Source organism: Canis lupus, chromosome 3 (assembly GCF_003254725.2).
Source record: "Canis lupus dingo isolate Sandy chromosome 3, ASM325472v2, whole genome shotgun sequence".
NCBI lineage: Eukaryota > Metazoa > Chordata > Mammalia > Carnivora > Canidae > Canis > Canis lupus.
Genome location: NC_064245.1, coordinates 71,325,923 through 71,349,135, shown reverse-complemented (window position 1 = coordinate 71,349,135; position 23,213 = coordinate 71,325,923). Strand labels below are relative to the sequence as shown.

At 54.6% G+C, this 23,213-nt stretch overlaps 1 protein-coding gene across 1 annotated transcript in view; it reads left to right on the top strand.

The window, feature by feature from the left end:
- The window catches only part of JAKMIP1 (janus kinase and microtubule interacting protein 1), a 141,116-nt gene extending 118,911 nt beyond the window's left edge, over positions 1-22,205 (top strand). The window contains exons 18-23 of the mRNA XM_049108647.1: positions 4,477-4,545; positions 6,267-6,344; positions 9,313-9,516; positions 17,591-17,656; positions 20,776-20,851; positions 22,065-22,205. Coding sequence (XP_048964604.1) covers positions 4,477-4,545; positions 6,267-6,344; positions 9,313-9,516; positions 17,591-17,656; positions 20,776-20,826 — 468 coding nt within the window. The 3' untranslated portion in view covers positions 20,827-20,851; positions 22,065-22,205. The remainder of the gene's footprint in view (positions 1-4,476; positions 4,546-6,266; positions 6,345-9,312; positions 9,517-17,590; positions 17,657-20,775; positions 20,852-22,064) is intronic.
- The last annotated feature ends 1,008 nt before the right edge of the window (positions 22,206-23,213 follow it).

Below are 23,213 nucleotides of genomic sequence, written 5' to 3'. Positions count from 1 at the left end.
TCACTCAGAGCCACAAAACTGAGTCTGCAGACCTTGCAGGGTTAGAGTTGGGACTCCAGGACATGGCATTTTTAAGCAGAACCAAATATTGCTACTAAGCATCCAGGGCAAAGAGGTTTAGCCAACAATGGTAGATGGTGAATCAAGAGCAGGAATCATCTGTGACTTGAGTGGCTGGTTTGGGGTGGGGTTGGGCAGCAAGCCTGGGGGCCTCCCTCTCTTCAACCCCCAGAGTCTCTTGGAAGGCCATACACTGTAGGGAGTTCACAGCCTTGCTGAGAGTAGCCCCCACTTCCTTCTCCCACCCAGACCCTCCCTGATACATTCTGCTCCACAGCCTGGCAAATAGTGGGTGTCCAGACCTGCAGCCTCAGGTCCCCCACCTCAGATCTGCTCCTTTTCCTCTCAGCAACTGTGCAAGATTAGCGATGCACCCCCTTCGAGCCCCTGTGTGGCCCACAGCAACTGTCTTCTTTGACCCGTCACCCCACCCCAAGCTTCACCAGCCAACTGGGTGCAGATGAGAGGGGCCCACTCCCCAACTGGGACAGTCCTTGAGCAGTGGCTCACACCAGAATTTTCCCATTTTCTCAAATTGGGTCTAGGAGATGCCAGCCCTGCCACAGGTTTGTGTCTAAAGATCTTGTAGGTTTGGGAGTGCTAGATGTCCCCCTACAGGGAATGTCAGTGCTGAGAGTGGCCCCAAGAGGAAAGGTGGGACCAGCTGCAGGGCCAGCTGAGAGCCCTGACAGGACCCCCTCCCCAGCCAAAATAGACTGCCCAGTTTGCCTGGTCCTAGGGTTCCTGGGATGTGGGGATATCAGCGCTGGAATGGGGACAGTCTTGAGCAAGCATGCATGAGTTGGAGCTCTTGAGCTGACAGTGGGATTGGAGCCCCACCCCCCACGCACACACCAAATGCATGATTTTTTTTTAAAGATTTTATTTATTTATTCATGAGAGACACAGAAATAGAGGCAGAGACACAGGCAGAGGGAGAAGCAGGCTCACTCTGGGGACCCTGATGCAGGACTCAATCCAGGACTCCAGGATTACAACCTGTGCTGAAGACAGGCGCCCAATCACTGAGCCACCCAGGCATCCCCCAAATGCATGTTGTTTTAAAAATTGTCACTCAGTGTCAGTATCTGACTAAACTGAGGTATTATTTGGAGGCACAGTGCATATAGCACTGTAGCATATACGTGAGGTGCAACTCTAATTAGGAATGCCACACAGTGCTCCTGGATGACTTTGCCAGGGCATCTTACTCTGGGGGCTTATCTTGCTCCTATCCTTGCCTGGGGAAGCCCCATTCCCTCTTGATGGTTAGCAGAGTCCAAGGTCAGAGCCTACATCTGTCCTTACCCTACGTCCTCTGCCCACAGCACATGCCCAGCAAAGGAACTTGAACCTAGGACATCTGAGGGTTTACAGGTGGTCATGAATCACAGTGCTTTTTTTTTTTTAAATTTTATTTATTTATTTTTAGAGATGTAGAGAGAGAAGTGATGGGAGGGGCAGAGGGATAGGGAGAGAGAGGATCCCAAGAATCCCAAGGTTCCACCCCTAGTGCAGATCCCAACATGGGGCCCAATCCCACAACCCCGAGATCATGACCTGAGCTGAAATCAAGAGTCCGATGCCTAACCAACTGAGCCAGCCAGGAGCCCGAGTCACACTTCTTCTTTATGAAGCTCCTTCAAGTTCAAAACTAGTTGAGAAACAGTCAAAACCAATCAGACAGATGGAAGATTTTTTTAAAAAAATTGTGTTCTCACTGGTTGCAATGGGTGAGTGAATTCAGCGTAGGCCTGTGGCCACAGTCAAGCTTTCCAATAGTTGGCCTGGCATTAAGGTCTCAGGACTGTCTCCAAGGGAGAGTTGGGTCTTAGAGGAGAGAGCCCCCAGCTCTGGGGCCCTGCACCTGTGGGCAAAGACCTGGCTTCCTACAGAATGTCCTCCCTGTAGGCTGTCTCACTTCTCCCCAGAGGGCTTGGGGGGACAGGTGTCCCCACACCTCTCCCTCCTGGAGGATGGTGCAAACCATTTGCATTTGGGTGCTTACTCTCCGGGCGTGGCCTGGGGTCTACCTGGTGGACTCTCCTCGATACAAAATTCGTGACCTCACAAGCGCAGGATGCTCATGGCCAGTGTTTTCTGCCCTCATTTTACTCTTTCAATTGCCAAGAAGCACTTGTCAATTTTTTTCTTTCTATGCATAAGATGCATGTCAATCTTTTTTTTTTTTTTTAACAGTAAGAAGAAACTGGACACCATATTCTAAACCTATTCTAAGAGCAGCTTGTTGTAATGATTCAAAACTGAGTTTTGATTTTTTTCCACTTAAGTTTTAATCTTTTTAGGACTGCTTGTCTTAGGATATTAAAAGTGAAACATTTTTCATTTCCCGCCAAAAATATGCTTATCTATTTGTAAGGCATTGTGCATCCTCAACAACATCTAACAAAATGCTCTGTTTTGGGCACATGCATCTGCTGCTGGCTCAGGGGGTCCACTCTTGGAGCCAAGCTCACTCTGATGTTGGGGGAAGCCGTGTGATCACGGCTTTATCTAGTCTCGTTCCCTCCATGGAACCAGCATCCACCCCGTCCCTCCCGCCAGACCTCCACACTCTTATGTTCTGCCCTCGTTCAGCAAACGTTTGCTGGGCACATGCTTCATCCCAGGCCCGTGCTGGTTAAGGAAGTGTAACAACATGTCAGATATGGTCCCTGCCTTTGGGCTTCTGTGGGAGGGAAACAGACAACAGCAATTGGTCAGGTGAGTGCTGTGAGAGCCATTGGTAGGATGCTGGAGGGATGCTGGAGGGCACCTGACCCCAGGACACTCAGGAAGCAGGGCGGGCTTCCTGGAGGAGGCGACAGCCAACTCAGGCCTGAAGGCTGAATAGCTGTTAGTTCAGAGAAGGCCTGGGGCCGAGGCCAGGGGTGGGAGAGGTAGTGGCATTCCAGGTAGGGACAGTAGCATGTGCAGAGGCCCTGAGGCGAAGCTGGCTTGGCTGGGGGGCCAGCAGTGTCAGGAATGATGGGGTGTCCCTGAGGGCTTTCAGCACAATTGGGGTTTTGAGAGGACCTGTGCTTGAAAGCAGAGAGGGCTTTGGTCCAGACAGCAGCCTGGAGGGGTGGGGCCGTGGTGTGCAGCAGGTGGGTGTTTGAAACAGGAGCAGTTGGGACCAACGTGTGGAAGGGGGAAGGGAAAGGGGAGGGGATGGAGAAATCAAGGCTGTTCCCTGCATCCTGGTTTGGGTGAAAGCGGCCTCTTCCCCATCAGAGGGACCAGGGAGGCTCGGGTGGCATCAAGGGAGACGTGGGGGCTGTCTGGGCTGCAGGGAGATACTGCAGAGAGCTGAGGGAGCACAGAGGCACGCAGAACCCATGGGGCGGGGGAGGAGCGAGGGGGGAAGCCAAGGGCAGGGCTGCAAGGGGAGGGGGAGCCTCAGGCAGGGGAGGAGAAGAAAAGCCAGGAGGATCATGGGGCTGCTAAGTGGGGCTGGGAGGCTAGGAAAGGGGGGCGCGGTCCCCAGGCTGGAGGCAAGGAGGCTGTGTACTGTGCCGAATGCACACATTCACACACACTGTCAAGCATGGACACACCCCTGCCCTCGGACACCCCCTCCAACCCCCCCACAGGTCCACCCACCAGCCCATCTCTTGGGTGGGCTCCTCATAAAGACACACCTACATACCTCCATCCTGAGAAACAGCTGCCCGCCTCCTGCTCACCGCCAGCCCAGACCCAGGAAGAGGCAGACTGTCCCTGTCACCTGCCCTTGGTGGGTGCTCGCTGGCCTACTTCAGCACCCTCGTGCCCTGGGACTCAGCACACCCCTCACTCCACGGTGCACCTGGCCGATCGGGGGTGCCACTGCAGTGGCAGTTTTGCAGGCTGGGTTAGAAATCCCCATTGCCCACCTGTGTGACCTTGGACAAGTGATTTAACTAGGCATCCATGTCTTCACCTATAAAACGGGTGATGCTGCTTATGCCATGGGGCGGGAGTGAAGGGCTGGATGAGGTCCCCAGCATGAAGCCACCATCACAGCACTCAGCAGACCTCAGTGACACTCAGCCACCCAGCCGCAGAGCCCCCAGATGCACCCAGGGGCCCACTGTGTGCTGAGTCAGGCTCCCACAGCATGCACACCAACTCCCTCCTGGACACGCAGATGCAATGGGACGCACATACTGACATTCATGCACACGTACACGCACGCACACATGCACACATGCATGTATATCCAAGACCTGATTGATCCCTGAGCAAACATCTGTCAAAGCTGAACACCTGTACAGACAATGGCCCTGTTTCATGGCCCTGAAGGCCATGCTGAGATGGGCCGGGGAGGCCAGGAGCCTCATTGAGGAGGAGGCCCCTGCACACTCAGCTTTGGTGGGAGGCCCCCCGCCGGCATGGGTTCTCATGTCCTGGCCCTCTGTCCCTGCTGTTTTCCAGTGGCTGAAGCAAATAGAGGGAACTGAGGCGGCCCTGACTCAGAAGATGCTGGACCTGGAGAGGGAAAAGGTAAAAGACAGCCCTCTGGGAGGCAGGAGGGTGGAAAGGGTGCACTTTCCTTCCCAGGGAGGTCTTGCATGTATTATTTTTTTTTAAGATTTTATTTTTTTATTTATTTGAGAGAGAGAGAGAGAGAGAATGAGCAGGGGGAGGGGCAGAGGGAGAGGGAGAGTGAGAGAATCTCAAGCAGACTCCACGCCCAGCACAGAGCCTGACACAGGACTTGATCTCCCAACTCTGAGATCATGACCTGAGCCAAAATCAAGAGTCGGATGCGCAGCCAACTGAGCCACCCAGGGGCCTCCTTGCGTGTACTTTTGTATGCATTTATCTCCTTGCATTTTGAAATTTTGCTTTTTCCGTAATGGCTGTTCCAGGTAATTGTCATCCATTCACTTACTCTTACACTCACTCACTCATTCACTTAATATATATTTTTGGAACCTCTGTTATCCCAGTGCCATGCCAGGGTTACTGGTCTGGTAATGAATATGCTGGGTCCCCACCTTGAGGAGCTATAGCTGCCCACAAGGCTGTGGGAATGTGTGCTCATGAGCCAATAGCCCCATGCAGCCTGAGGACGTTAGAGTAACATGTGGGCAATGCTGAGGCACTTGGCCCAGTGGCTCCAGAGACACCCAGATGGTCCTCCCAGCTTTGCTGGCCTCCTTAATGGCCATGAGAGTTTGGGAAGATACATTGGCCCTTCATTTCCTCATTGCTAAGTGGGGGATTCCAAGTTCCACCTGCTGGGCTGTAGGGATGAGTGAGTGAATGAGTAAGTGAGTAAGTGAGTAAGCAAATGGATGAGAGATGTGAGAGGCACAGTCAGTTTTGCACAGTGCTTGGTGCGTCCAGGTACCCGATAAATGGCGGCGGTGGTGGTTATTCACCAGAGGGCTATGGCATAGAGGGGGTCTCTTTTACCCAGCCTGAGGATGTCAGAGAGGGCTTCCCAGAAGAAATGGTTCTTGAGTCTTCAAAGACCAATTCAAGTTTTGCAAATAGAAGTGGGAAGTGAAAACAGAAGGGAGAAGGAATCGCTTACAGCCTGGAAGCACCAGGGTGTGAGAGAGCCCTGGCTTGGAATCTAGTCCCTCCTCTGCCACCAGGACACTGTGGCATCTAGGGCAAGGCACTGATCTTCTCCGGTCCTGTTTCCTCATCTGCGAAGCCAAGGGCCTGCAGTAGATGAGCTCCTGCCTTAGGATCCTTCCAATCAGTAATAGAGATTTGCATTCTGGATGGACCATGCTTGCAGGGACTGGAGGAGTGACCGGGCGTGGGAAGGAGGCACACAGCAGTGAGACTAGTCAAGAGGTGGGGGATGCCGTCCATGTGAGGAGGAAGAGCCACATCTGAGAACTCTTGAGATGGGTCTTCAGGGCCCATCAGGATGAGACAAGAGGAACTGAAAAGGATTCCTGCTTGGGCACTGGGTTGGAGGGGTGTCGCTTTGGTGCAGTCAGGCACCCATGAGGAAGGGAAGCCAAGAGGAGGTGGGACAGGCTTGATCATGTCTCCCTGGGTCTGCAAGGCTCCTGCAGGAAGACTCATGCGAGGGGCGAGCAGGGCAGACCATCACTCCCTTCCCACTTGAGCACCTGGCGGGTCCTCAGCTGGTGGGACTGTCACTCTCTAGCAGAGGTGAGTAGGTGGGCTCTGAAGAGCCTCGCTGGGACAGCTTCTCACTGCTGATCTTGATCTTGGGGGGGCCTCCTCTTTTTCAGGACCTGTTCAGCAGGCAGAAGGGCTACCTGGAGGAGGAGCTGGACTACAGGAAGGAAGCCCTCGACCAGGCTTACCTGGTAGGACCAGAAGTGGGTTGGTCACTTTGGCTTGTTAGACTTGACCTCAGAGGCTATGTTTCCCTTTGGGGCTCATGCCATGTTTAGGGGCCCCACCGGTGCCACGTGGGTGCCATCAAAATGCCCTGTCTCTGTTCTGCCCGGAATGACTGTACTTCATTTCAAGGGAAATTGTCACTTTTGTCCAAATCAATCATGATTTTCCAAAAAATCACTTAGCTGTATGGTTTCCTTAGGCATGCTTATTCAACTCTAGTAATTGTTTGAGACAAGTGAGAAGAAGCTGTCTTTCTTAGGTGTTTGTTATACTTAAATGCTTGTTTGTGCATAAAACTCCAAAGCAAGTTTTCCTGTGAACAAGAACGAGGGTAAGTCGCCAAGGAACAGGGAGGCAAAACATTGAGAGCAGGGGCCTGGTGGTCATCAGAATAAAACTGACTTGTTGTGAGGTCCTATGCCATACTGCGTTTGGGTCAGAAATTTGTCCCGGGCTTCCTGGTGATGAGCTAAAACTGAGATCCCATCCTAGTTCACATGTCATATGACTTTGAGGACTCTCTGGCCACCGAGTGAGACAGGGAGATAATACAGGCCCCACCAGGTGTCCCCACAGCACAGAGAATGGAGAGTTCAGCGTCCCTTCTTGCGGGAAGAAGCAGCACAGTCCACAAAGTCTCTAGCAAGTCTTTGTCCTGGTCATCTGTAGTTAAAAATCATTTTATGGAATAGTTTGTACCTAAATCATGCAGAGTCAACAACTGAAAAAAAAGATCGCAAACCCTCGTTTTCCGTGAGCATGTCTGGGAAGACGGAGAGCCAGTAGCCTGGGCACGGGGTCTGGCCCACCTCCCCAAGACCATCGGCATCTGGGTTCTGAGCCCTGGGCCAGAGAAGTCACAGGTCCGGGAACCGAGCCTCACCGGGACCACGCATTTACCCTCCCAGCGCTTCCTTTTGGGCACAAGATGTTCTAACGGTGCAGAGGGCAATTTAAAGATAGAAATGTCTCCTCCTTCTCTGGGAGGATTGCTCACACTCAACTGTTCCCTCGCTGGTTTTGCCTTGACTCTATCCTTTTGTGAACACCTTTCTCACACCAGGCCTCATCTGTCTCCCTAGCGTTTCCCAGAAAGTTATGAGGAACGTGATTTAAGGAGATCCATAGGCATCGAAGGCAATGGGCCAAGTTTGGAAAACTCTGAAGGGTTTCTTGGGCCCTTAATCTGATGAAGGTTGAAGGATGGGCCTGGGGCTCTGAGAGGGATGTAAGCAAGTACTTGGCCAAGCTCACTGGGTCATGGGCTGTCTTTTCAAGGGACATCTGGCAGGATTGGTGATTTTCAACACATTTTGGAAAAGCTTGGTGTCCACCCTTTGCTGTTGGAGTACAGTCTGCAGGAAGGCCCTGGGGGGGCCCCTCCGAGTCCTGGTTCTGCAGAGGAGGCCCCTGGGAGAGCTGATCGTGCCACCATGTAGAAACTGCGTTCCTTCCAAAGCCTCAGGGGTCTTGGAGGCCCGAGGTGTGATTGCGTTCTGATGCCGTGCTGGATCGGCTTGAACGGTCAGGGAATAACACGGTGGTGGTGCCCTGTGCCCGGGCAGGAGTGAGGATGGCAGGTGCCGCATGCAAGCTGGCGTTCCTTCATCATCGCACTGAGTGAGATGGGGCAGGTCCACAGTGGGTCTTCTGGAATTGGGTGGCAGGGTCCTTGCTGGAAGCTGGTGGCCTGAGGTGTCCTGGAAGCTCAGCTGCTGAATGGGGAGGGGGTGAGCCAGTGGGTACCGGCAAGCTCTGGCTCTGTGTGGAGCCCATATGGGGACACCTGGGCTGTGCCAGGGAACAGAATTCCACCCTCTCATTTCCCAAGGGGGTCCTTTGGGGTCAGGCGAGGGGCGGTGATGATGCCTGTAGGTCAAGACTGGCTCTGGGCTGATGGGTCTGGAGGCAGGGCAGGGTGGGGGTGGTGCCAGACAGCTGCAGAGGCTTGCCAGAGTAACATCCCCCTCACCCCCCCACTCCTGCCTCAAGCCTCCTCTCACCTCTTCTTGGCAGTTTCCATCCAAACTGAACATTGGTCAAATGGTCTTAGGAAGACAGGGATCCATTCCCTAGTTCCTAGATCTTTCAGCTGGAAGCCCTGTAGTGCGGAGGTTGCTGGTGTAGGACTGGCTGCGGAGGGTGGAGACCAAGAATTTGCAGTGACAACGACCAGAGGGACAGTTAGCCTGGCCCAGGACGGGGTTTGTGTTTGAGGACCATGTGGGTGGGGACTTAGGGAAGCAGAAAAGGAGATAATTTTCTCTTTTGTCCCTAGATATTCCCATGAGGTAACTATATTTAAGTGTCTTGGGGGTGAAGTAGAAAAGAAATAACTTCCTCTAACGATTAAAACTCTCGCCTTTCACAAGGAGCCTTCGGTTGGCCACTAATCTCTCATCTGCTTTGCTAACAAAGGGAGGGCACGGTTAGAACATTGTCACCACCACTCGCTCTAGATTAAAGTGGCATTCCGAACTAGCTGGCTGAAAACCACGTGTGTGTGTGCGATTTGAGACATATTTTCCCACTGATGCCCACGATAAAAGGGGAGATCTGTTCCCAAGGTGGGGGTGGGTGGAATAAATGGGGACTGAAAACTGGCGGAGCCAAACCTCTCTTTGAATCGCACGTTTCAAGGGGCAGTTCTGATGATTCCTTCTTATAGCCCTTGTCCTGTCCTGCACAGAGTAGGGCATCTTGATTGAATAGAGTTAGACATGTTCTCGAAAGAGTGTGCACGGGGCTGCAAGGGGCTCCCCCGCTCCCCCGCCCCCCCCCCCGCCCGTGCCTGCTGGCTGCTCTGCTAGGCCCCTGCACGCTCCCCTCCCTGCCTGAGATGGCCAGCTCTGCCCCCCGCAGCTGCAGTGTCCTGGCCGCTACCGTCCACCCATTTGTGATCTTCCACTGTCTGTGATTTGGGCCACTCAGAAAATCCAGGAGCTGGAGGCCACGCTGTACAACGCGCTGCAGCAAGAGCCAGGGCGGAGGGCCAGCGAGGCGCTGAGCGAGGGCCAGCGGGAGGACCTGCAGGCCGCCGTGGAGAAGGTGCGCCGGCAGATCCTGAGGCAGAGCCGGGAGTTCGACAGCCAGGTCCTGCGGGAGCGCATGGAGCTGCTGCAGCAGGCCCAGCAGGTGAGGGGCGGGTGGCGGGCACAAGGTGCCTCTTGCCCTCTCCCCAGCCTCTGACCCCTCTGACGGGCACCTGGGTGTTCCAGGCATGTTTGATGGCCAGCTGGCAGCAGAGCGCGGTTCCCGTGAAGCAGGGCATGTCCTCTCGTGGGTGTCCTCACAACGCAGCAGGTGCATTCTCGGCAGAGGGGCGTGGCGTATGCAAACCGGTTTTCTGGTACACATTTCAGCGATAGGGCCCACCCCCTGCTGAGTGGTCGCTCAAGCCAGGGCCGGTGTCCCCTGGGGCCTCTCCCTCCAGCATCTGTGTTCTATTTGAACGTCAGGTTCATCAAACCAGGAGGCGTAGCTGAACAGGTTTGCTTTCTTTTGCTGTATTTTGTGATGACGGCCAATCCGAAGACTGGACCTGGTAGCCGTGTTAGTTGTTAACTCTGAAAACCTAAACGTATTCCAAGGTTTGGGGCCCCGTGTGAGTGTCACGTGCTGCCCGGCATGCAGGGAACCAGGCTGCCAGGACTCCAGGGTGATAATGGGCATGACGAGGCAGCAGCAGATGCTCCAACACTTGCTGGGTGCTCACCATCAGAGACCCTTGAGGCGGTGGGAGGTGTCCCCCTGCAGGGTGGGGATCGTGATGTCCCTTCTGATGAGAACACTGGAGCTCAAGAAGGTTAAGGCATGTGCCTGAAGGTCACACAGCTGGTAGGGAGTGCCACTGGTGAGGAAGGACCCGGGGGGGTGAGCAGCGGGGAGGCGACATCAGGAAGGGGTAGGGGAGAGTCCTGTCTGAAGACAGCACAGCCCCCCACTGTGGATCGGAGGAAAGCACGCGGGGGGGGGGGGGGCGGTGTGTGTGCACAGCCAGACACCATGTGGTGCGGGAGTGAAAAGAGATGGTGAAGGGGAGGAGGCACCATCAGACTGGGAGGGCTCCTCATTCAAGGCTTGGTTTGGTTGACAAGACAGGCAGGCAGCCCCCGTGACCCCAGCCTGGCTGTCCCCTCCGTCCCCGCGCTGCCCTCTCTGTGCTGGTAGCATCTGCTCATCTGCTCCCTAGCACCCAGGCTCTGAAGCAATGTGTGCACAGCCAGAGGGCACAGGTGTGCGCACACACACCCGTGTAGAGGGAGGGAGAGCTTCCATTACTGGGGAGATTCCTGAGCAGATTGGAACAGCGAGGGGTGAAGGGGGGCGAGAGGTTAGAGAGAGGTGAAGGGAAAGGCATCAATCCATTGATTGAGGAGGTCTGATGTGCAGAAGGGATGAGTGAGGCCAGTGGGGAGGTGAGGCCCAGGCCCAGGCTTCTGAGCAGAGGGGGAGGAGGTGGGGATGGGAGAGGGGAAGGAGGTGACAGTGGTGAAGCTGCTGCTTTGTGCCCACTCCCAGGGCCACCTCGAGATCTGAGGGAGCTCAGGCCACGCTGTTCATGAGGAGGCACAGCAGGGGGCCGGGGGTGATAAAAGGGAGAGGGGAGGTCTTGGAATCCTTGTGGCAAGTGGGTGGGCAAGTTGCTGGCTCAGGGCAAGCCACTGAGGATGCAGCCCAAGAATCTGCAGTGACAGTGACCAGAGTCATGGTCAGCCTTGCCAGGAGGGGCATTGCAGGATGGAGCAGGGAGGGAAGGGGGGAAGAGGGGCTTCTGACAGGTACCATCAAGATCTTGGCACAGGGATATAGGCGTGGGCATTTGCCTTCAAGGACACTGCCTCTCCGCCACCTCTGTGACGGTCACATGGAGAGTGAAGAGTGGCCTGGGGGCACCCCCAGCCTGGTGGGGAGCACAAACACAGCACAGATCCGGACCAACCCGTGTGGCTGAGGCTCTCGTGCCAGAATGCACCTGCAAAGACATGCAGGGAAGGGTCTCCTTCCCGGAGGCTGGGAAGGTGCCCAGTGGAGGACCCAGCTGAACCAGGTTTTGAAGATAAATAGGAAGATGCCAGGTGGCCGCCAAAGGGGACTAGCATTTCAGACAGCAGCACAGCGTGGTGTGGCAAGTTTGGGGTGGCAGAGGGGTTGCAAAACACAAACACTGAGATCAGATGGTGTGGCTTTGAGCCCTATTCTCTTGGTTGTTAGCTGTGTGGACTTGGCCAAGTGATTTGGCCAGGCCAAACCTCTCTGGGCCTCGGTTTCCTTGTGAGGATGGAAATAATGCCTACTCACTCGGATGTTGTAGGGTTTAAATGAACTCTTACATGTGAAGTGCTCCCAGCAAGTGTGGACAGCTATTTGTATTGCCGAGTGTAAACCATGATTAGGCAGGTGTAGCAGCAGTAAGACCAGACAGGGCAGCTGGGTGCTGACCTGTATCTGATGGCCAGCACTGTGCCTCCTTTGTGGGGTTTGCTGGCTGAATGTGCAGGGGATGGAGGGATTGTTCAGAAAACCCAGCTCAAAGCAGAACGAAATTTGTGTGTTTAAACCAAAAAGCCATTACCCGACTCAAGAGTTCAAATCTCATGCACGAAGGTGCTTCTTATGGTCTAAGTCTGGAATATATGATAAGGCAGGGAGCACACCCCAAAGACACAGGGCAATGCAGCTTTCGGCCGTGACTCCTGGGAAAGCACCGTGTCCCAAGTGCTAAGAAAGGAAGGGAGTGGGGTGATTTAAAAAAGAAGAAAGAGAGAAAGAAAGAAAACGGAAAGAAAGAGAGACCAAAAAAAAAAAAAAAAAAAGCTGGCAAACCAAGCTGCCTGTGTGGGGAGATTAGGGACAAGGACCTCTTAAAGAGAGAAAAATCACTTAAAATATGAAGGTTTTGGAGTGTTAGTGAAGATCACGTGGGACCAGTCACTTCCTTTTACATTTGCTCACGTACCTAAGCGTGGAGAGAGTTAATGGCTTGACCCAAGGCCGGAAATCGCTTCTCCTGTATCTCTGGATCATTTTCAAATTAGTTGAAAGTTCTGCTGAAGGTCCACGGTAGGCACCCTTCCCCTCCGAATATGAAAACCGTCCTCACGTCTGTTAAAATAGAGGGAGATGCGTGCATCAGCCAACGCTGGCGAGTCACTGAATGACGTGCCCTCCGAGGCTTTGATGAGACAAGACATACAAATCGATTAGCTTGTGCCCGGAGCACGGTGGGCGGTCAATGAAAGGAGGACTCTCCTTACATGACAAGCCCGATGGATGTCCGCTCCTGCTGCTCCAAGTGTGGTCCGCGGACCGGCAGCGGCATCACCTGGGAGCTGCTGGAAACGCGGACTCTCGGGCCCCACCCCAGACCTACAGAATCGGATTCTGCACGTAACAGGGTTCAGAGGTGGTTTCTGGCAGTTTACAGTTGCTCCGTTTTGGGGAGTTGTAAATGGAGATCCGTGGCTGTGGGTTCCGGAGGGCAGGAAGGGCCTGTCTTCATCTGCTCAGGCACCGTAACAAAATGCCACATTTTGGGGTTTCAACAACAGACATCTGTGGGTCACGGCTCTAGTGGCTGGAAGCCCAAGAGCAAGGGACTGGCCGATCTGGGATCTGGTTGCTGGGGAGGGCTCTTCCTGGCTTGCAGAGGGTCTCCTGTCTGTGCCCTCAAATGGCCAGGGGAGTAGGGGGGAGGGGAGAAGGGAAAGGGAAGGACGGGGGTGGGGGGGAGAGGGCGGCTGGAGATTGGCACCAGTAGGGTCTCCTTACCTTTTTGGTTCTGGAAGGGAATGAGCTGTCATTCCTCCTTGCCCTCCTTCCCTCACCCCGTTGCCCTGACTCAGACCAGATGAGCCTCTCCTCTGTCGCACGGTGCCATAGAATTCTGAGGACGGGCCCCCCCATGCCTCCTTGCTCTGGACTCGGTGCTTCTTCATCTGTACTCTGGGCGGTGTGGAGCAGCTCCACCTCCAGGCTGTGCCTCGAGGGTCCTGTGCCCCCTGCAGGTGGAAGTGCTTGGCCAGACTCTCCCGACGTGGCACAGGGGTATCTGGACACCACGGCGCTCGCTGCTGGCTGCTCCCGGTCCCTGCCGAGCGCCACACGTGTGACAGCAGCAGGCGTGGGAGCCCCAGTTGGCATCTCGGGGCTCCGGATTTACAAAAATGTAAAAAGACACTCAGACTTCAGAGCACATCTGTTCCCTGTAACAGAATTTTCTGGAGTTGGTCATTTGTGTTTGATGCCCAGGCATAGGGGAGGGTTTCCTGCCCGCAAGCCCAGAAACAACCGGGTGCTGGCAAAAACGAGGTTTTGTGGCTTCCTGCTTTCCTTCGATGGTTATTTACCAGTCAAGTACCTCTCATGTGCCAGGCACTGGTCTGGCCCCTGGAGCTGGGGCAGTGAGCCAAGTCTCTGCTTTCCTGGAGAGCAGGGTCTTAGAAGCCAGTGAGGACACTCATAACACATATAAGCACCCCGGATGTCAGAAAGGGTAAGAGGGCGTGAAATGATGTGACGGGGTGAATCGTTGGGGTCTGCGCAAAAAGCAGCAAGTACAAAGGCCCTGTGGCAGTAATGGGTTTACTGCGCTTGTCTGTAAGCTGTAATTTTCAAAAGTAGTAGCCGCTGAATATAGGATTTTTTTAAAGATTTATTTTTTATTTATTTATGATAGACACAGAGAGAGAGAGGCAGAGACACAGGAGGAAGGAGAAGCAGGCTCCATCCCAGGAGCCTGACGTGGGACTCGATCCTGGGACTCCAGGATTGTGCCCTGGGCCAAAGGCAGGTGCCAAACCGCTGAGCCACCCAGGGATCCCCCTGAATATAGGATTTCTAAGAACCTGACCCAGTAGTTGTCACGGGCATCATTCAAACACCAGCTAGTAGATGATGCCACGGTTTGTAAAGCCCTCAACTATTTAATTAAGTCTTCGACCTGGTTTGGGAGATGGGGAGACAGAGGCACAGAGGCCACAAGAGCTGAGGAACAGCCAGCCAGCCGTCCAGGAAGCTGTGGCTCTTCCCATCGTGGCCAGCTGAGTTCACAGCCAGTGTCCCGGCCTCCACATCGGATTAATTCCCTGAGGTTTCCTCTTTGCTCTTTGCAATCATCTGTTCTGTTCTCATTCGATAGAATCCTCAGAAATTTGGCATTTAAAAAAGGGATATTGAAAAAAAAAACACATTTCCCCCTTCAATGGGAATAGAGGCTCAAGGACCCAAGAATGTCAAACACACATTACAGTGATTTTTTTTCCCTTCCGGGACCATATAAAGCAGCATTTTGGTTATAGATGGAAAGCTATGGGGTGGCATTAGGGATACAGGTTTTTGGGTCAGGTAAGTTTGGATTCGAATCCCGCCCTGACTTATAGTGTATCCCGAGCCTCAGTTTCCTGACCTGTAGAATGGGGTCAGTCATAGCCGCATCTGCATCTGGGGTTGGTGGAGAATTTATATAAAGTGGTGGGAGGGTACCTGCCACAAAGTAAGCCCTGAACACACGTGAGTTAATATTTGCCCCCTTGACCTTTCCCACCAGGCACGACCTTTACTCTGTACTCTGTCACTTTGTCACAATAATCCCTGCCAGGCACTCATGCACACGTGCTGACCGGGCAGGTGTCGGGTGCCAGGCCCTGTTCAAGAACGTGGAAAGGGGAGAACCTTGTGGAGTCACACCTGGCCATGATCAACAGGGAGACGTGACAGTGGGCAGCCGGGGACCCAGGCGAGCTCTGCTGGGGAGAGGACGCTGCCCCCCTCCTTGAAAAGCAGAAAGGAGCTGTTCCCTACTTGAAACCCTCCAGTCATCCCTTCACCCTTGGAATAGAATCCAAGGCTGTGTGTGGTCTGGCCCTCGTTACCGTGTCCCCTCCCTGCCCTGACCCAACCTGCCACCTGCTGGGCCCCTGCCTGGGACTGGCTCCTCTGTCCTACAGCTTCCATGTAGATGCAGCCTGGAGAGCCGCCTGCCCCCCAGCCCTGTGGAACTGGGCTCCCCCCCACCCCCCGGAGTAGAAGCTCTGTGTTGTTCCTGGGGAATTCTCACAAGTCCTCTGAAGGCTGTAAAGTGTCACCTTCCCCTCCACGTGACCCTGTAGTGTACAAGGGCCGCCCCCCCACCGCATCCCCAGGGCCCCCATTTCACCTCGGGGCATGAGGTCCCTGTGCAGATGTTACAGAAGAGGGGTTCAGGTATAAGCGATTATGTGACTCCCCAGCACTCACCAGCTGGAAAGCTTGGGGTGCAGGACCCAGCCCGGGGTCCAGTTCTGTGCTCATTCTCGGGTGCTCTCTGCCTCCTCACCTTGCAAGGGGGGCCTTGGGGGACGATCACGGCCTCACTGAGGTACACACAGCCTCCCTCAAGTGGAAGAGAATTAGAGAGGTAGAGGCTCCTGATCCTTTATAGGGTGCGCGCTCTATGCCGACTCTGCTCTGAGCCCTTCGTGCAGACTCCCCTGTTAGATCCTCAGATGTGGGCAACACAATTACCCACAATCCACAGACAAGGAAACCAGGGCCCGGATGGGCTGAATCACTTGCCCAACACCTCACATCTGAGGATAAGTATTTTCCTTGTGTCCTCCGTGCCAATCTGTTCTGTTTCTGCCAGTGTGATCTTTCCAAAACCAAACTCTTCATCATTTCCCTGCTTAAAACCCTTCACAGGCTCCCCATGACACCCCCAAATCTGTGAGCTCCTCATCAGGACATTCCAGGCCCTCTGAGCTCTGCCCCCATTCCCTCCATCCCTGCGTCTCCGCATACTCTGTTCCCCTGCTTGGAATTCCCTTCCCCATCCTGAGTCTGGCAAACCACTGTGGGTGCTGGGCTGGGCTCTGACTCCTCTGGCTCCCCAGCCCTTGGCTCGATGCCCCACCTTTTTCCCCTCTGGGGTCCAGCGCCACCTGCCCGGAGCACCCACGTAAAACAGCATCCTGCCCCCATCCCTACTCCTGCTTGATTTTCTCTGTGTTTGTATTCGCCCAGGGCACCATCTGGGTTCCCGTGTAAATGCTTTTGTCTGAAACTTGGCTGGACCACAAAACCCTTAGGGTCCCAGGCATATTGACCTGTATTTGTTAAACGGGTGAGGGTGTCCATAGAGGTGGTTCTCAAAGTCCCAAGACAAACAGCCACTGCATCACTCAGGAACTTGCTGGAAGTGCAGCTGCTCAGGCCCAAGCCCCCAAAACCAAGTCAAAAACTCTAGTGGGGGGCCCAGTGATCTGCAAGCCCAAGTGACACTGACCTGGATTCGAGAACACTGTCCTACAGAATGCACAGAAGGCTTCTCCAGCCTAAGGGTCTGCGTGCTAATGCGGCCTGCCCTGGATCACCCGCCCTGCAGCCTGAGCACCCTCGCCAAGAGTGAGCTCTCCCTCTACATTCAGGCCTGGCAAGGCTGCAGCTGGCCGAGCAGCGGTCAGCACTCTGAGGGGTGACCCTTGGGCATGTGACAATCTGTGAAAGTGTCCCCCTGGGTGAGACACTGCGTGGAGCTGGAAGGAATGGGCTGGTAAACCACGGAGGGAGGGTGAGCGCCCCAGGGGGTATCAGGCAGGGTGACCAGCTGTTCCTGGTTCCCAGGACTTGGCAGGGGCGGGCGGGGGGTGGGGGGAAGTCTCCTGGGATCTCTGACGTTCAGTTGCAAAACCAGAAATGTCATGAGCAAACCGGGACGCTTGGCCATCCTAGCACCTGTGCTCATTGGGCTTCTAAGGGGCTGGGGTGCATGTGGCAGCAGAGGCACTGCCCGGACTCGGTTCCTCTGCCCCAGCTCCCCGGGTCCAGCTAGGTGGGTCTTGCACAAGTGCATCCCCTGGTGCCACTTCAAACCCATGATCTTCACTAGCCTGCACCGGGCGCCTCTGTATCTTGGTCCAGGCGCGATGCTTCTGTTTTAAAGAGATCCTGCCTCAAGAGTGCACACCGTGATTCCATGTCCATGCACCTCAAGAACAGGCAAAACCGGCCTTCAGTGGCAGAGGTCGGGGGCCCAAGGAGCCTCCCGGTGCTGGTCCTCTATCTGGATTCGGGCGGTGGGGGTTACAGCCCTGCACACGCACAAAGCCAGGCACGCTGCCCGCTCGTCCTCGCATGCTTCTCTGCTTGTATGCTACACCATGATAAAGCGTAAAGAGGTTTTGAACCTGGAGGTTTTACCTTTTCTGATGCAAGAGGTCGTGTGTTTCAGAGAATCCGAGAATTGGAGGCTAAGCTGGATATCCAGAAGAGACATCTGAAGGAGCTTGAAGAAAAGGTAGGTGGGGTGCCCTGCCCCCCGCCCCCGCCCCTGGGGCTTCTTTCTGTGACCGGTCATCACGGGGCTGTTTCCTTCTGCACTGACATTTCTGTAGTGCAAGAACAGGCTCTGCCTCCCGCCGCCCTTCTCTGCCCCGTCCCCCCAAGGCGGGCACACCTATGCAATAAGTAGCTCCTTCCAATGCTTTTTCCAGGGAAGAAAAGTTCAGTTTGGGGCCCACTTTGTGTGTGTGTGGAATGGGGGTGGGGTGCCTTTATTTTTTTCCACCAAAGACCTTCCTCTAAACCTGACGTAGGAAGGACAAGGTGACCCTCTCTGGAGTGATAAGTGAGGTTGGGCCTACTAGGTTGGTGATGTCACCAGCAAGGACCTTGGTTGGTCCCCCCAGACCTCTTCACCTTAGATGACTCCTCTGCGCTCTGTGCCAAAACCAGTTACGTGTTCTTGGGCGTCTTTCTCCTCTCCCAGTGGGAAGCAAGGTTGGCCTGCCACATGCTGACACCTGGCCTGTTTGTCTCTTTGTGTTAGTATCACTTTATGGGTGAAGAGGCTGGGCCTGAGATAGATTCAGACACTGGACCCTGATCCTATAGCTGAGAAGGGGTAGCTGGTCTCCTGGGTGCCACAGCCACCCGCTCAGCCCATCCGGAACGTCTCCTTGGTCCGGGCAGACAAACGAGTGCCACTCAGAACCACGAGTGTGGCATCTCTGTCGGGCCCTGCCCCCCTCCTGCACATTCACCCTGTGACCATGGAGTCCTTGAGCTCAGGGACCAGCTTGTATGCATCAATGTATCCAAGACAGTTCCCACCATGGAATAGGGCATCTCACGTGTTTGCCAAACGAGTATAGACGAGTAGAGCAAAACCTGTAATTGCACATTCTGTGTCACAGGGTAAGATCACAGTGGGGGCCACACGAAGGCTCCAGCCCTGGCCGGGGGTCGGCGGGGACAGTGTGACCCAGGAGGGGATCCCTGCCTGAACCTTGGTCACCCCAGGAGGAGGAAGAGGAAGAGGAAGAAAGGGCATCTGTGGGTTTCAGTTGCCTGAGGCGGGTCTTGGGAGAGAGGAAGGCAACTCTTCCCCCTCCCCCCACCTCCACAAAGTCGCCAGAGTCACAGAAGTCCCCAGAGGGCAGATCTCAGGGCAGATATCTAAAAATGGGGAAACAGCCCCTCCCCGGAGGGGATCAAGCCCAAAGAGACAGGCAGCTCTTCAGATGATGCCAGTTTAGAAGCTTCTTCTGCTTTGTCTCCCTAGAGGATGAGAGGAAGCAGGAGTCACCCTCCAGCATCATCCCTTCTCCATGTAGAGTCTCCTTGCCTCTGGCCGCACAACCGGCACGTCCCCCCGGGGCAGCAGAGGGTCACGGCCATAGGCTTGACCCAGACATTGAGGCCGGTTCTCATGCCAGAGAACCTGGGAACCCCTGGGGGATGCTGGTTTAAGCAGATTTCTAGTGTCTCTGTCTGCCAGATGCCCACCCTGCAACCTTATGGGGTTATTTTGAGGTCCCGAAGGAATCCCAAGTATAATTCCACCCAAGAGTCTCCAGGGATAACCTGACTTTGCAGGCAGGTGTGTCTGGGCTTTGCTCCAGGGGGGCCCTGGGACCCTGGGGGATTTACCCCTCTGCCTGGGCCTGGGGGCTCACATCTCTCCCCTCTTCTGGGATGGTTGTGAGGATTCCATGAGCGTCGGGGTGTGACGTTCTGAACCCCTGGCCCTGAAGAGGTCCATGGACCACCAGGCTGGTTCTGCTTCTTAGACCCCCAACTGGGCTTTAGGGCCTGAGTTGGCACAGTGGGTCTCAGAGCAAGAAAGGGCAGCAAACAGACTCAAAACACGCCATAGTGGTCTTGCTGATTTAAAGTTTTTAAAGGTGGGAAGGCACCCACAGGAAATAAGGCCGGCGGCATTTTAGTGAGGAAGCACACTGGGCTACGTGTGAAGCCCCTCTCTCCCTCTGTTTTACTCTTTCCTCAAAGCGAGCCTGTGTGGGTTGGCCTGGCTCCTTTTGTCCCAAAGGAGTGGCCGAGGCTGGCAAACAGCAGGCGGACTCCTGGTCGGGCCAGTAGGACGAGAAACGACAGATGCACTCGAATCAGCATCGTTTCCCTGCGGCCACTAGTGGGAAGGGGCTGCAGCCACATTACCCGTGGCTCATGTCAGTGGCCAGGACCCCTTCCTTGCTACTCCCCACCGGGTGCTCTTGGCAAGTCCCTGCCCCCCCACCTGGGCCCCAGTTTCTCCATGTGAGAAATGAGAGCTCTAGATGACTCCACATAGGCGCCGTCTGGCTCCAACCTCCAGTGATTCTAAAACTTGTATAAAAGTTGGTGGCTGTCTGTTTGGATTTTAATTTTTCAATCAATACATTAGGGGAGTTATTACCGCATTTTGGAGGCAAAGGGGGGAAAGAATGACTTTCAAAAGCCCCAGATGATGCTCCGACAGGTTCTACTGATGAGCAATAATTCTTGTGGAGCAAAGCAAGTCGTGAATTCAGTTCAGAAAGAGAAGTCTACTTTCAAACTAGCTGTATAATTTTTCCTTCCTTTTAAGGCCTTTTTTTCTCCCTATTTTTTTTATTTTTAAAGCGGACTAATTGAATGACACCAAAGATTTTAAATAATGGTCTCTTGGGAGAGAGGGCCCTGGCAGGGATGGTGCTGGGGGAGGGCTTCTGCTCCTGGGCAGGTGGGTCTGGGGCATCTGTGGCCTGGGGGGACCCCGCCTGGTCCCTGTCCACACACCATGCCTGGGCTTTGGTGGGAGCCCCAGGTTGCAACCATCGGAGGGTCCTTCCTCTGTAATGTGTCCTACCAAGGTCTACAGGAAAGCCACACCTCAGCAGCAAAAACATCCTGGTTTGTCTGAATCAAGCCAGGGGTTTGGGGAGAGTAGTTGGGGGGTACAGAGGACTTCCTGAGGGTGGGCTCCCCATGAGGTCCGCTGCCCAGGTCTGCTCACTTTCCGGCCCTCCTTCTGAACTTGAACCGGGTACAGTAGTTCTTGTGAAATGTGTCACTGAATCCCATACTACATATCTTACATCTTCTTTTCTTTTCTTTTCTCCCCCCCCCCCATTTTCTTTTGGTCTTATTTTATAGTTTTTGTTCCTTTTTTTGTTTTTCTCACTAGCATTCATTCTGTGGCCTTGATGACTTCAGTGAGCAAAGAACTCGGGTTGGTATCCTTTTGATTTCACAGATAAAAATGATGGTTGTCTGAAAAGGACAATTTCTTCCATTTCTGACCATAACATTCCTTGAGCGAGGAGGCTCCGTGGAAGGTGGCCTGTGGCAGGTCGCTCAGCCTTGTGGCTCCCTGGGCCGAGGGTGGGGATGGGGACGACCAGGGGTCGCGGGCCAGTCCCACCCCAGGGAGGTAGGTTGGGGGAGCTCTTTGGGAAGAAGAAGGGGCAGTGGGGACCTGGTTGCCACCCTGCTGTAGTTCTTCTTCAAAAGAGGGGGTGTGTGTAGTTTTTTCCAAAGTTTCTTTCTATTTTGGCATTAGTTTCTGGTGCTTTCTACTGCCTGTGGGCCAGATCAGAGCGGTTTCTGGGGTCAGGGGTCTTCAGAAGAAGAGGCTGACATGCAAGCCCATGACCTGCATATAAAATACCCAGAAAGCCTGAGTGAAGAGCCTCCAGCACCCTGCGCCCCACCCGCCCCCAGCCCTGAACCTGTGCCTGGTTCTGATGCCTGTGCTGTGTTCAGGGACCTTGGACAGAAGCCACCCGGGACAGCTGGTCCTGCTCGGCCCTTTGCACCTCTAGGACCCAGCTCTCACCGGAGTTCCTGCTTGGGCATCCTGTCCTTCCCCACTCTCTTTGCTCTGAGCACCCACCTTGAGGCTGGGGTGAGAGGGGGACGGTCTGCTAGGGCCCCTAGGAGCTACAGTTCTGCCCCTGAATCCAGCACTGGCTGAGAGCCCTTTGAGCTCTGGGGGTGCCTAGCTGTCCTGACCCCCAGGCCGAGCTCTGCTGATGGTTCTTTCCCTCCCTCGTGTCCTCATGGAAGCCCTGAGCCTGGCCCCTGAATGCAAGGGCTTTGCTTGTATTTTCTGTGTCTTAAGGCTGGGGGCAGTGCCTGGCACGTGGTCCAAATGAGTAATAGCGGAGCAGAGCAGTGTTTGTGTAGTGAGTAAAGGAATGATCCCAGGTCTGATCAGATGGGGAGTGGGGGTAGCCACGGGGGGTCGGGGTAGGTACTGGAGGACAGGCCATCTGAGTTCTGTTTTCTCTTTCCCTACATTGTTGGGGAAGTTCCCTCAGTGGGCTCAGTTGGAGAGTTTGGGACAGCCGTGGGGGGCAGGTGGGGCAGGTAAGCCAGGGGCCTCTCCGACCACTTTAACCCTTGATTCTTACAGCATTTCACATTATTTTATAATCTCACAGGATAGAAAAAGAGCTTACGGAATAAATTGAATCCCTACGACAACCCTAACCCCACTCAAACCAAAACCCAACAGCAAAACAAGCTACTTCAAGCCAGAGATTGAAAACGGAATTCACATGTCCTTGATAAGGAGGACTTTTGGGTCTCTGGCTGGGTCCTGGCTGGGCCGAGCTGCAGGAGCCCCAGAGATGGTGGGGGACCTGTCAAGCTCGGGGCCCATCGGAGTCCCCACTCTGGCCTCACAGCCCCAGGGGCAGAGACCTGAACACCAGGAAACTAAGTGCAATTACTAGAAACTGAGTCACTGGAGAGCCACTGCGCTGCCAGGGGCCAGGCCAGAATCCTCGTCCCTGCACTGCATGCCTCCCCTGGCCACGGTGGTGTGTCCGGCTGGGCAGACCTCTGTACATATGTCTCCATGAACTGTGCTCCGTGTATCCCAGAATCTGTCAGCCGGAGTGACTCGCAAATGTCCCTGTGATCTGAACCCAAATCAAGCCCTGGTCAACAAAACCCTTCAGATCCCTGTGCAGCTGATTCGGCAGGTGGCGACGAGGGAGAAAGAGCGAGAGAGAGCAGAACTCTGATGAGGAGCTGACGACTCACCCACTGTGGAGGGCAGATCCAAGGACCTCAGATTTCCGTGAAAGAAGCCACATCTCCATCACTCTGGTGGGTGTGACACAGTGGAAGTCCCAGAGCATGACTGTCCCTGGGTCATGTGGAATGAGGACTGAGAAGGTGGACACGGTCCCCGATTACACCATTCCTGGGCTGTCTTGCATCTTGGCTGTAATTTGCAAGGCACTACCAAGGGAAAATGCTGGAAGTGGAGGGTTCTGAGGAGCCTCCTGCAATGCTCTGACACCAGGGCCGCTCTCTCACAGTCGTGGAGGAGGGAGCCCTTCCTGACATCCGGCAGACTGGCCCCTGAATGGGACCTCCTAGAAGACAGAGTAGGGCAGTCAAGGAGGGGGCAGGCAAGAGCTGGTGAGAGTCCACCCCGGAAGGAGCCCTTAAGAAGGAAGTGACTTTGGGATGTAGCTGCTGTTCTTATTCTAGGGTGAGTGGGGTCGGCGGGTGAGCGTCTCCAGAAGAAGCCCCTGCCCACGTGACCCTTCTCCACTAAACTTCTAGAAGAAGACATG